The 14,290-nt window shown below is 46.4% G+C and overlaps 1 protein-coding gene across 1 annotated transcript; it reads right to left on the bottom strand.

Annotated features, from left to right (window-relative positions):
* Window positions 1–8,401: 8,401 nt before the first annotated feature.
* Window positions 8,402–10,244, bottom strand: LOC109764220 (protein GRAVITROPIC IN THE LIGHT 1). The gene has a single exon (XM_020323067.4). It carries the CDS (start codon window positions 10,098–10,100, stop codon window positions 8,637–8,639), a length of 1,464 nt encoding a protein of 487 aa, XP_020178656.1. The 5' UTR covers window positions 10,101–10,244; the 3' UTR covers window positions 8,402–8,636.
* Window positions 10,245–14,290: the final 4,046 nt, after the last annotated feature.

Genomic DNA, 14,290 nt, shown 5'->3' with positions numbered 1-14,290 from the left:
ACAAAAAGACCGATAATTGATCTAAACCACATTGAAACATGAGCAAATGCCACCAATGCAACATTCTAGTGCAATACCAACAGAATCAACCGAAAGAGGAAAGGAGGCCGAACATGAAGAAACCACCAAAAAGAATTCCTTGGTGTCTCGAGATGGTGAAAAATGGACCATAGAACCAAACCTTCGTCTCACCTGATCTGCAAGGGCAATGCCTGGTGTAAAATCCTAGTGCAAGAGGCCCTCCATAGGGATCTAGGCTAGAAATTGCTATGGGAGTTGTTGTGGAGGTGAGAGGTGGTAGAGGTGGAGGAGGAGAGGAGAGGGGGGAGGAGGAGGGGAGCCATCTCTATCATGGCCATTTCTATTGACTTGGCAAAAAGATTCAGTTACCTTATACTACTAGCGAGTCTTTGTGGTTCTCATTTGTCATCTTTAGTTCGTCGAGGTCTTCTCGGGTCTGTCTCAGGAGACGTCTCTTTAGAGTTTCAGGGTTGTAGACTTGGCAAACAGATTCGGTTACCTTATCCTACTAGTGAGTCAGTGTCTCGGCATCCTTTTGATTTAGTCCATTACGATGTATGGGGTCCGGCTCCCTTCGCTTCTAAAGGGGGCCATCGATACTATACTATTTTCATAGACGATTTCTCTCGTTACACTTGGATTTGTTTTATGACTTTTTGCAGTGAGGTTATGTCCATATATAAGTGTTTTGCTGCCATGGTTCACACTCAATTCTCTTCGCCTATTCGTGTGTTTCATGCTGACTCAGCTGGCAAGTATATTTCCAGATGTTGCGTGGTGTTCTTGCTGAGGAGGGGACTCTTCCTCAGTTCTCTTGTCCTAGTGCTCATGCTCAGAACGGTGTGGCTGAGCAAAAGCATCGCCACCTTCTTGAGATGGCTCGTGCGTTGATGATCACCGCCTCTCTTCCTCCTAATTTTTGCGCTGAGCCTGTTTCCACCTCCACCTATCTGATCAACTTTCATCCATCCACTGCTCTACAGGGTGGTGTTCCTTTCGAGCGTCTCTTTGATCGTTCTCCTAATTATCTAACGTTTCTTTTGTTTGGTTGCGTTTTCTATCTTCTTCTTTTCCCTCGTGAATGCACCAAACTGACCGCTCAGTCTGTAGTGATGAGCATAAGGGCTATCAATGTTGGGATCCTATTGGTCGTCGGATGCATATTTCTCGGGATGTGACTTTTGATGAGTCTCGTCCCTTCTACCCGCATCCATCTTCATCGACCTTTTCAGTGGAGGATATCTCATTCCTCACTTTTCGTGACACGCCTATCACTCCTGTTGAGCCCTTGTCTCTCTGTCCTGCTACCCTTGCTTCGCGGCCTATTGCAGATCCTCCATCACCATCTCCCATGGTTTCATCACCTCACATGTCACTAGATTCTACACCTTCATCCTCGGTGACTTCTTTTTCTCCATCCCCTGAGTCTACCTCGGCGATTCCTCCTTGTGTTCTTCCATCTTTTCCTCAGTATTATACTCGTCGTCCGCGTCATGTGGATGCTTCTACTTATGTGACGTCCTCCTTGTCTTAGCCTACTTACGGCTTGCGTCCTCGTCCGCTTACGCCTATTGATCGCCTTGGTTATCCAACCGCTAGTGTTGTTGTTCTTGAGTCGACCTATTATCGTGAAGCTGTTGTTCATCCCGAATGGCAGTTTGCGATGGCAGAGGAGCTTGCTGCTCTTGAGCGCACCAGCACATGGGATCTTGTTTCTCTTCCTCCACGTGTCCGTCCCATTACTTGTAAGTGGGTCTACAAGGTTAATACTCACTCCGGTGGTTCTCTTGAGCGTTACAAAGCTCGTCTTGTGGCTCGTGGCTTTCACCAGGAGCATGGTCGTGATTATGATGAGACTTTTGCTCCCGTGGCCCATATGACCACTGTTCGTACACTTCTTGTTGTGGCCTCTGTTCGCCACTAGTTCGTATCTCAGCTTGATGTTAAGAATGCCTTTCTTAATGGTGAGTTGCGTGAGGAGGTGTACATGCAACCACCACCCTGGTATTCTGTTCTTAATTGCATGGTTTGTCGTCTTTGTTGCTCTCTCTATGGCCTTAAGCAAGCCCCTCGAGCCTAGTTTGAGCATTTTGCCTCTGTGGTGAGTGCCACTGGTTTTTCAGCGAGTGCTTATGATCCAGCGTTATTTGTTCACCTTTCAGCTCGTGGTCAGACTCTTCTTCTCTATGTCGATGATATGATCATCACTAGCGACGACCCTGAGTATATTGCCTTTGTAAAGGCCCATCTTAGTGAGCAGTTTCTTATGTCTGATCTTGGCCCTCTTTACTACTTTCTTGGGATCGAAGTCTCTTCTACCTCTAATGGCTTTTTTATTTTCCAGGAAAAGTATATCAACGATCTTCTTGTTCGTGTTGCTCTTACTGATGAGCGCATTGTTGAGACTCCCATGGAGCTCAATGTTCACCTCCATGATACTGATGGTGACCCTTTGTCTGATCCGATGTGTTATCATCATCTTGTTGGGAGTAGTCTTGTCTATCTTGCTGTCACTCATCCGGATATCTCTTATCCAATCCATATTCTGAGTCAGTTTGTCTTTGCTTCCACTTTGGTTCACTATAGTCACCTCCTTCGTGTTCTCCGATATCTTCGGGGCATGATCTCTCATCGTGTGTTCTTTCCTTGCTCTGGTTCCTTACAGCTTCATGCCTATTCGGATGCTACATGGTCTAATGATCCCTCAGATTCTCGTTTCACTTTCTGCTTACTGTGTTTTTTCGGGTGATTTTCTCACTTCCTGGAAGACAAAGAAACAGAATGCAGTTTCCCATTCGAGTAGTTGGGAGCTATGGCTCTTTTGATGGCAGAGGTGACTTGGTTACAGTGGTTACTTCAGGACTTCGATGTTTCTGTCACTACACCTACGCTGCTATTGTCTGACAGTACAGGTGCTATTAGCATTGCACGTGATCATGTGAAGCATGTCTCACAAAGCATATTGGTGTTCATGCTTTCTATGTGCGCGCTGGTGTGAATGATCAGGTTATTGCTCTTCAGTATGTTCCTTCCGAGTTATAGTTGGCGGATTTCTTTACGAAGGCCCAGACTAGAGCGCAACATGGTTTCTATCTCTCCAAACTCAGTGTTGTTTATCCACCATGAGTTTGAGGGGGGTATTAGAGTTATGTTATGGCTTGTATATTTTCCCAATTGTATGAGGGGTTTCCTGCATACTTACCACTTGTACATGTATATGTATATTGGCCATTGGCGCTCAGGATATACAAGTTGCATATTTCCTAACAATGGTGATTATAATCTTATGGCAAACATATAGTTTTACTTTGCCATATTATGTAGATCGAAATTCATAAAATAATAAAGAGTAAAATTTCCGTGTCCTAGAGAAAACAAAAATCTATACAAATTACCATGTGATTAGTCCATTAGTTTTCACAACAAGTGCCATATTATGTAGATCAAAATTCATGAAATTGACATGGCAAACAAAAAGTAAAATTTCCAAGGCCCCGTAGTGTAAATTTGCCATGGTAAATGAAAAGTAAATTGCCATTAGTAATATAAGTAAATTTTCCATGTATGTAAAAGTAAGTTTGCCATGGCAATTAACTTAAATTTGCCATGGAAAAATTGAAAGGTAAATTTGCGATGGCAAAATAAAAGGTAAAATTGCGATTGTTGAAAAATTATTTTTTCATATGTAAAAGTAAATTTGCCATGGCAATTAAGTTAAATTTTGCGTGGCGAATAGAAGGTAAAATTTTCCATTGCTATAAAAGTAAATTTACAATGCTACAAGTTAAGTTTGCCATGTTCTTACAAGGGTAAAGTGTTAGGAAGATCAAAGTTTCCATGGCAAAAAAAAATGTAAGTAACCTTTAAAACATTCTTGGAATAGATATGGCGAAGACCCTACAAAAAGTCGCCATCACGGCTACGTATAGTTTTAGTCTGCCATGGCAAAAAATATCTATATAAAATTTGAGAGAGACATTGCAATGGAAAATGCATCTTAAGTTGCAATGATATCGTATAAAAAATTAGCCATGGAAAAAACTAAATTGCAAGATGCCATGGCCAAAAAATAATGCAAGTAACAATGGCAACATTCTTGAAATAGATATGGCGAAGACACTATGAAAAGTTGCCATCATGGCAACAATAGTTTAGTTTGCCATGGCAAAATCATACATATAAATTTTGAGAGAGACATTGCCATGGAATATGCATCTTAAGATTCGCTGATTCATAAAGTAAATGGTTGATTCGCAAGAAAAATGATATGGCACAATTGCTTTCCCTGTCACGTCAAAGTAAAGTTAACTTCTCTTGATCTAGCTTGCCATGGCAACAAAAACATGGTTTAATTTAACAATATGGCGCAGAAGTTGAGTTAACATGACAATATATTTTATGTTTCTAAAGGAACATATTATGTGTACTAGGTTTTTTTTTTTGCCATGGCAACAAATTTTGAGGTGCCATGGCGACGAATCATTGCCATGCTGTGTACAAAAACATTTGCCATGCCGCATACGAAGGATTTTCCGTCGCCGTACAGGAAAAATTGTGGCCCCCCATACCCCCTTATCAAAAAATGCCTTGTTATGTCTATCACATTTTTCCATGGCAAAAACCTTAAAATTTCTTATAAGAATATCTGAACTTCAAATTCTGGTCAATACAAAAACATATCAAAAATTTCCATGAGCTATAGAATATTTTCCTGACATTTTTGCCATGAATTATAGTAATTCATCTATAGGAAGTTTTTTTGCCATGGTACCTATGCATACATCATGTGAACTTGATGGGAAAAAAAGTTGGATACGTTTCTCTACCATGGCAAATAAACATGACATTTTTGCCATGGCAAACTTTAAAAATCGGTTATAGGAACAATTTCTAAACTTACCATGTGATCAAATACACAAATTGTCATGCTATGTACAAAGCATTGGCCATGCTACATACAAAGGATTTGCCATCCCTCTATAGGAAAAAGTGTGTTTTTTCCCACCCCGCCCCCATTCCTTATCAATTTTTTTGCCATGTTATGTTCATGACAATTTCATACTGTACGCACAGAATTTGCCATGACCAACTACCATGTACCGGTGATTTGAAAAAGCATGCAAAAGCATATATATATATATAGTTAAAAATGCAAAAAAGAGAAGAAGTGCCAGGTTGTAGATAATGAATTTGCCATGGCTATTGAACTAAAAGTTACAATGGCTCTGAAAAAATAGTTTGCCATGGATATAAATCTAGCCATGGCCGAGCCATGCAAATTGCCATGGTGTGTACGTGGAACAATAGTTCTCTAACTCAAAGTACAAAATTATACAGCCTCATGGGAAAAATTGATCCCCACATCTCATATCCTAATATCCTACTGCTTGATGTTGTTGATACTGAATTCAGCACACCAACTATGGCCGAACTAATCTTGCAGTCACCTCATTTAAGTAAAATATCAAGGATGGGGAGGTCGCGGCTAGATTCAACGAGCATGACGCCCCTGGGCACCGATCCGAAAGGGGAGGAAGGAGGGTAAGACGCAGCTCACCTTGGGGGAGACGATGTCGAGCTCGGAGGGGACCAAAGAAGCAGGACGACGACGGAGTGAGGTGGAAGCATCGATCACAAGCCCGCTTTTGTCGGCCGGCCCGCTTTTGTCGCGCGACACACGGATTTGTTCCGATGGAGCTCCTCTCCACAGCGGCACACCTCAGCTCCCCGCCGCCAGCCACTGGAACAATGCAGCCCGCCAAATCACCCTGCGCATGGCCTCCGCTGCGTGAAACCTTGCTTTGGTCCGGTAGAGCTCTTCTCTACAGTGACCCGCTTGGGCTCCGCTGCTACCAGCCACGGGAACGGCGCAACCAGCCTTATCGCCACATATGGGCTCCTTGTCGCCGGTGCATGGCCTCCCCCTTCATGGCAGAGAGCTCCCATGTAGATAAGAGAGTGCGGGGAGGAGGAAGGTGAGGCGAGAGCTGGGGGAGGGAGGTGATGCGAGAACTGGGCGAGGGAGGCAATATGCGGTGCGTGGCGAGCGAGTGAAAAAACTTTCGCGTGACTTTGGCCTTGGCGCGAACGAGTGCCTCATGATGACATGGCAACAGGAGATTGCCAAGATTCGTGCAACGGCTACGAAGGCATTCGAGAGGAGAAGCTAGATTTCCGACGTTCGAGCATTACGTTATTTTTCTAAAGGCAGGTCATGTGTAGAATCATGCGAACATAGAGATGGCCGGACTTTGCTTCACATGACGGCAGAGAGAAGGAAGAGGAGTTGTGGCTCTCGGGTGACATACACCCCTATATAAATATAGCATTAAAAACATATTAGGAATTTTCCAATCTGAAGTTTTTGGATATGAAACATGGGTGCCTGTTGTACACCCGTGTTCAGTTTCGTTAGGAATGGGCGTCCATGATAATGTTAGTAAAAAAGACAAAAAATTCGTAAGTATGGTTTTTTTTTTTTATGTTTCGTATGTCGGGCCGTAGTTCCAGCACCGCAGATACCATGGGCTCCATTTCCCGTGAAAATGAACATGGGTGTACAACAGGGCACCCAAGTTTGATACTCAAAATTTCAATTTTTTTTCTTCAAAAATTATGATCTTTTCTTTAATTCTACTTTCATGTAGGGGTGGTGGCGCTGATGAACCGTCACATCCTGCTGCAGGCCCGCTGCTTTATATCATCTTCCCTCCTCATTCCTCAACGACTGCTTCACCGCCGGCAACAGTACAAGAACTCTACATCAACAGTCATATCGTTCTTCAGCAGTATTGTAACTGGAATATTGGGTCGTCCGCAAAGGGAAAAATACGAGAGTGCAGACATCCTCGATATACAACAGGAAAATGTTGTCGATAGCGGGCGAGATTTCTGGGCTATTGATCGTCTATAATTCTACCGACTAACTAATTATCTCTTCTTCTTTTCTAAAAAATTTGGACAACGATAACTGCACACGTGTGGGTGTTAAGAGGTCTGCCCACATGTTTTGTGTGGTGTGTAAGAGGATCAGCCCACACGCCTATGTGTGGGCAAAACAATTAGCGCCAACATGTCTTTTTTTCCCTTGCGGTCCCTCTCACACGCCTACATGTGGCAAAATGCATAACGCCCACACGACCCTTCTCAGCCACCTACCTCACGGTCCCGCACGCCCAGCGTGACAGTCACCACGCGTCCCCGCGGTTGCCATGGTTCGGACCCTCTTTAATGTCCTGCCATGTCGCTGAACTACAGTTGCAAACTACAGTTGCCATGGTTGCTCAACTGCAGTTGTCATCTCAGGTCAAATGCCAGATGCCATTTTGGACAACTGCAGTTGTTGCCATGTATTGTCTGGTTTACTATAGTTGCCATGATTTGAAAACTTTAGAGGTTGCCACCTACTAACACTAAGCAGTTGCCATGTATGGTCTGGTTTACTACAGTTGCCATGATTTAAAAACTTTGGGAGTTGCCACCTACTAACACTAGGTAGTTGCTGTGTAGCGCTACAAAGAGACATGGCAAAACAACATGTTCGGGTAAAAGAAAGAGTTGCCATCTGCTTACAAGCACACTAGGGCAGTTGCCGTGTACCTCTGCAATACATATGGCAACTTACTTGTTCGGGTAAAAAAAAGAATTGCCATATGCTTACAAGCACACTAGGGCAGTTGCCATGTACACTACAAAACGCATGTCACCTGGCAGCTTGCGTGTGGGAGAGGAGACGGGCGTGTGGGCGAGATGGCAAATACCACACACCAGCCCTTGTGCGTGAGTGAAAATTGGCGTGTGGGCGAACTGCTAAACGTCCACACACCGGCCCCTTCGTGTGGTGAAACGAACGTGTGGGCGACCGGATAAATGCCCACACATCAACCCAGTCCTACGTGGCACCACAAACATGCCAAGATTCGTGCACCCACAAACGGACACGGATCCATGCGTGTGGGCGAGATGCGAACGCCCACACATGTGGACGTTAGTGTTTCCATAAAATTTATCTCCACTTCTCTCTCCTTCACGTAAAAATCAAATATCCCGGTTGGCACCTCTTATAGACGGCTGATTGTACACCTTGTTCATGCCATTATATGGAACACATATTTGTTCGCCAACGCTTTACTTGAGATCTATTCTGCCTGCATATATGGGGTTCATGTGCGCGCTCCCTCCCGTTCTCTCTCCCTCTCTCTCCGCCCCATGTACACATACATCTTTTGCCAATCTCTTTTCCGGCTTTGCGACAAAGATCAAGTGGAATGTACCCATTTCTGATCTAGATCAGCTCGCTCTCAACGTGCCAAAAAGTTGGTGGATTTAATTTCATTTGGACCATGCTGCACAGTGGGAACACCAAAAGTACAGTGCATCGTGAACCAAAATGCGGTTTGTATTATGCTCATTTTGCGACATCTCAATACATCGATACCCTGGTAGATAAATACATAGATACATTATGCATACGTAACTAGTAACATACCTGTCTAAAAAATAAAAACTAATAACATACCCACATACATTCCTGTCCATCCAGCTGCCGGCCGGCGACCATGCCGCCGCCTGGAATATCTGCCATGGCCTAGAACAGCAACGTGGTGTCTCCATCATCACGTATGTCGCGCGGGGCGCGAGAGGTATACTCGGGATTGCATCACTGACCGCCCGACTATGAACCCCGGCACAACGGTGAACCCGACGACGCGGTTCCCGGCCAGAGCCAGTGCCATGCCGGCACCGTCTTCCCCGTCCATGTCACTTACGCTCTCCATATAGACCTCCGAGAACCGGTCACCAGCCCGTGCCTGGAAGATGGACGCGCCGTCGTCGCCGCGGTCGAACGCGAAGAACAGGCAATGCAGTAGCCAGACGCGGCGCGCCATCTCGGCGAACTCGGCAAACCACGCCGTCTCCGGGAACGCCGCCCCGGCGCTCACCAGGGCGCGCTGCACTGGCCTTCCGAAGAACGCCGTTTCCATCCGCTCGTGAACTACAGACAAGTACCTGTCCCGCAAGAACTTGCCGAGCGCGCTCCACCGTGAGCTCCCCGCGTCAAGGAGAGTGGAAGCCGGCACTGTCTTGAGCTCGGCGAACTCTTCGAAGAAGCGGCGCCGGTCGTACGAGCCCCGTTCCTGCAAATGGCTCAGGCCGAAGTCTCTCCGGTGGAAGTTTGTGAACATCTTCAGCGTGATGTAGGACTCGAGCGCGAACTTGGCGTCGCCGGCATGGCGCAACGGGATGCTCGGGTGCACCGCACCAGCGGCCGCAGCGGGATCCCAGCCGGCTAGCCGCATTTCGTCGAGCATTGACCTGGCGAAGGAGCGGACGGACTTGACGGCGAGGCGCAACGCGGTGAGGAAGTGAGTGGCGTTGAGGCCGGAGAAGTGGAGGTCGTCGAGCGTGGCGAGCGTGCGACCGGGGTGAACACGCTCCTCCAGTGCGCGCGCGGCGTGGAGCTCGTCGGCGAGCTCGCCCCTGGCGCGCTGCGCTTCGGCGTCCCGCGCGCGCAGCTCCGTCTCCAGCTTGCGCGCCGTGATCTCATAGGTCCGAATGAGGTGGCGCTTCTCGTTGGCGATTGCGGCGGGGCCCGCCTCCGCGTTCTTGGCGGCGCCGACCGGGTCCCTGACGTACTGCCTCCTGTGGTCCAAGAGCTTGCCGAGCTCCACGACCAACGCGGCGTCCGCCGACTGTATCGCCTCGGCGTCGTAGGGGTGCTGGGCGAGCTGCAGCTGAGCGTACGACGCCTTCACCGCGGAAACCCCGACGAAAAGGCTCGCGACAAACGCATGCGCGTCCGCCGCCGGCACCGGAGACTGGCGCGGCGCGCCCTTCTTCTTGGCGGCAGTCTTGAAGAACGCGTCGAGGGAGTAGGCGGCAGCCATGTTCCCAGAGAGCTTGAGCTGGCTGAGCGAGTTGATGGAGCTGTCGAGGGACTCGTCGTACACATCGCTGGCCGCAGAATACGCCACGCCCGACCCCGCCGGCGAGCGCTTGAGGCGGAGGAGCCTCGCAAGCCTCCGCGCGAGCCCCCCCGCCTTCTGCTGCGGCAGCTCGGCCGCCATTAGCGTCTCCATTGCCGCTGCTGGTACTGCCTTGCTCTCACACTCTCACGCCTCACTAGCTAGCTTCCTCCCGTTGTGTGGAGACTGGAGAGAAGAGAAGAGAACAGAGGGAAAGGGAAATGAATGGGATTAGTTAGTACTCTGTTACTTGGATGCTGTCATGGGAGTGGTATGATGTATTCAGGGGCCTGGTACTGTGACAGAGTAGAATAATTAGTAAAGAAATTAGGGATGCTGTCATGCACCGTGCCCTGATTATTTAACTGGTCTGTCGGACTGTGGTACAGATGGGGACGTGTTTTCGGTGCACCCTGGCGTGATTTTGCTCGTAGTAGTTTACTACTCCCCTCTATTCACAAATACTCCTTATATAAGGAACGGAGGGAGTACAAGAAGTACATTTGTGAACGGAGTATATTTTTTGGGTGGAGCGAGGACGGATGGTATGCTTTATTATCTCATTTTACGAGCATCGGATTCGGATTACCAGTTTGATCTATATTAGAAAAAGGAACGATTGGAACTCAGCCGTCGTTAGCGTGTTTTGTACCTAGGCTATTTTTTGCACTAAGACCTCCTCCAATGCCCAATTATATTAAATGCCTTAACAACTCAAGTCTCCAATGCAAAGATGCTAAGCTTTTCGGTGCTAATAAGCTTCATGCATTTAATTAGTTGTAGACTCGTAATTATGCTTCCACCTAGGTACACGTGCTTAGCACCGTTTTTTCCTAGGTCATCATACTACTCTCTCCCTTCTTAACTAGCATGCCACATCAAACTTTGTGCTTAGTTGGCAACCTTAGCACATGTATAAGGTGGAGCATTGGGAGGGGCCTAAGGTTCCACCAGCGCCACCCTCAAAATCATTAGTCAAGAGTTATCAGTTATTACTTTCACCTTCTCTGGTGGTGACAAACAACGAATTGTACATGTGATATTTGTTGCACCTATGAGTTTTGATGGAATGGGAGGCATGGGTGGATTTTCTTACGAAATCTATAACTCCTAGCGTGCCGCATTTTCACATCTCGTCCCGAACGCGCTTTTGGCCATTGGATGACGAGCTCGGATATCAACGTCATGGTCAATGCCACGTCACATGTACCAGGGTTCGTTCTAGTGATCATGTCGTCCGAACGTTTTCACCACGCATCACTCCACCCAACCACTCCACCCACATCACATCTCACTCCCCTCTGCATCTCACTCTCCACCTCCTCCAAGACTGTATGGATCGAGCTGCGCCCGGAGACGAGGCCAGGAGGTGTTGGATCCCGGCGACGAGGCGGGAGGCCGTTGGATCCAGGAATAGGGCGGCGCCCTGCGCTGCTGGTCCGGGACGAGTGGGGCGGCTCGAGGATGAACACCGACAGCCATCTGCTTTAATTCGTTGCAGCATCATGGATGAGGCCGTCTAGGATCCACCATGGGAGGCGGAGGTCGACGAGGGAGCCGCCGACGGCTCAGACTCAACCATCTGTGCTTTGCAAATGATCTTTTTTTTCCAGCGGTGGTGATCTGAATTCTATCCAAGAGCTTACTAGTATCATGACTCATTTTAACAGAGTGTCTGGGCTTTCAGTTAATGCCAAAAAGTAAGATCTTCTTCAGTGGTATTTCCTTTTCTTTGAAACAAACTATTTTTGAGTGTGTCTTTAATGAAGGGATTTTACCACGCTGGTGCTGCTGCTGGTGGAGGAAGCCCCAACGCATGGGCCAAAAGCTCGCACACATCTCGATGAGGAGGGCTGGATGTTTGGCAGCCATGGTGTCGGTGTGAAAACCGGCAGACCTCGGGGTAGGGGGTCCCGAGCCGTGGATCTCGGATAGATGGTAACAGGAACAAGGAGACAATGTTTTGCCTAGGTTCGGGCCCTCTTAATGGAGGTAAAACCGTACGTCTTGCTCTTGTTTATATTGATATAGATGTATCGAGTACAGAGTTGATCTACCTCGAGATCGTAAGATGTGGTCTAACTCTAGGGCTAGGTGAATGATATTGTTTTTTTCTTGTTTTTTACTTCACAGAATATCAGTACCAAACGGAGTCCAAACGCAGCAAAACTTTTTGGAGAATTTTTATGGACCAGAATGAACAACTTGGGCCAAAGAAGTACCCGAGGGGTGCCCCGAGGGGGGCATAACCCACCTGGGCGCGCCTGGGGGGCCCAGGTGCGCCCTGGTGGGTTGTGCCCACCTCGGTGGCCTCCTGCACCGCCTCTTCGCCCTATAAATACCCTATTCCAAAAACCCTAGGGGAGTCGACGAAACACAATTCCAGCCGCCGCAAGTTCCAGAACCACGAGATCCAATCTAGACACCATCACGGAGGGGTTCATCATCCTCATTGGTGCCTCTCCGATGATGTGTGAGTAGTTCATTGTAGACCTACGGGTCCGTAGGTAGTAGCTAGATGTCTTCTTCTCTCTTTTTGATTCCCAATACAATGGTCTATTGGAGATCTATTTGATGTAACTCTTTTTGCGGTGTGTTTATTGGCATCCGATGAACTTTGACTTTATGATGAGATCTATATCCATGAAAGTTATTTGAGTTCTTTGATCTCTTTTTTGCATGATTCCTTATATCCTCGTATTTCTTTTTCGAATCTTTGGTTTAGTTAGGCCGACTAGATCGATTTTTCTTGCCATGGGAAGAGGTGCTTTGTGATGGGTTCGATTGTGCGGTGTTCTTTACCAGTGACAGAAGGGGCAGCAAGACACGTATGTATCGTTGCTATTAAGGATAACAAGATGGGGTCTATTCCTACATGAATATATCTTGTCTACATCATGTCATCGTTCTTATTGCATTACTCCGTTTCTCCATGAACTTAACACACTAGATGCATGCTGGATAGCGGTCGATGTGTGGAGTAATAGTAGTAGATGCTGGCAGGAGTCGGTCTACTAATCTTGGACGTGATGCCTATATAATGAACATTGCCTGGATATCGTCATAATTATTTGAGGTTTTATCAATTGCCCAACAGTAATTTGTTTACCCACCATGTGCTATTTCTTGAGAGAAGCCACTAGTCAAATCTACGACCCTCGGGTCTATTCTTCATCGTATTTGCTTTCCGATCTATTATTTGCCACTTTTATTTTCAGATCTATTGTTCTAAAAATCTAAAAATACCTTGCTGCACTTTTTATTTGCATTTTTATTTCTTATTTTATCGAGATCTATTTATCCAATCTACACAATTTTTATCCCGTCAACTTGACAATTTCCTACGCGGTTACTCGTAAGAGGGATTGACAACCCCTCATAAGCGTCGGGTTGCAAGTATTTGTTCTTTGTGTGCAGGTACCGTTTACATAGTGTTGCTTGGTTCTCCTACTGGATTGATGCCTTGGTTTCATAACTGAGGGAAATACCTACCGAAGTTGTGCTGCATCATCCCTTCCTCTTTGGGGAAATACCGACGTAGTTCAAGCGACATCAAGAGGAATTTATGGCACCGTTGCCGGGGAGGATCAAGTCAAGATAGTCTCCCGTTAACGTGCGAATTTCTGGCACAGTTGCCGGGGAGACATCGTCAACATTTATCAGTTTCCTAATCACAAATCTCATCTCCTTGCAATTTACATTATTTGCCATTTGACTCTCCTTTTCATCTCCCCACTTCACAACAAATTGTCGTTTTATTCGCCCTCTTTTTCATTCACCATTTTCTTGTGAGATCTATCCTTTGCTTGAACTTGTCACCATGAGTGATTTTGGTATGGCAGAAACAGATGATGGCCTAACTCCTAAAATTGGACGATTGGGCAATCTGGATGCTAAAACTGTTGTTTTGGGGCAAGGGAATGTTATGGGAAAAGAACATATCCAAGAATTTTTCAATTGTGTTAGAAATTTGACTCTTGAAGATGCTCCTATACTTAGAAGAACTAAATCTTATGCGGAAGCTATTTCAGCACTAGTTTTGAAACTTGAAAATAGATTTATCCGTACCCATTCTACCTTGCAAAGATTGTTCTATGAGCTACCCGTTATAAAGAACCCCCAAAGCTAAAAAGTTGGCTACCCTTGTTCTTATGAATGAATTTGATTACATAATACGGGAAGCTAGGGAAATTTTTGATCTTTATGGTATGAACCACGAAAAACCTGTGATAGATGAGATCCTTTATAATAGTGATTATATGTTGAGACACTTGGTTGGAAATAATCAAATTTCCGATGAGAAT

This window comes from Aegilops tauschii, chromosome 1 (genome assembly GCF_002575655.3).
Source record: "Aegilops tauschii subsp. strangulata cultivar AL8/78 chromosome 1, Aet v6.0, whole genome shotgun sequence".
Classification (NCBI taxonomy): domain Eukaryota; kingdom Viridiplantae; phylum Streptophyta; class Magnoliopsida; order Poales; family Poaceae; genus Aegilops; species Aegilops tauschii.
Note: the sequence above shows the minus strand (reverse complement) of the source record. Positions and strands in the feature narration are given on the sequence as shown.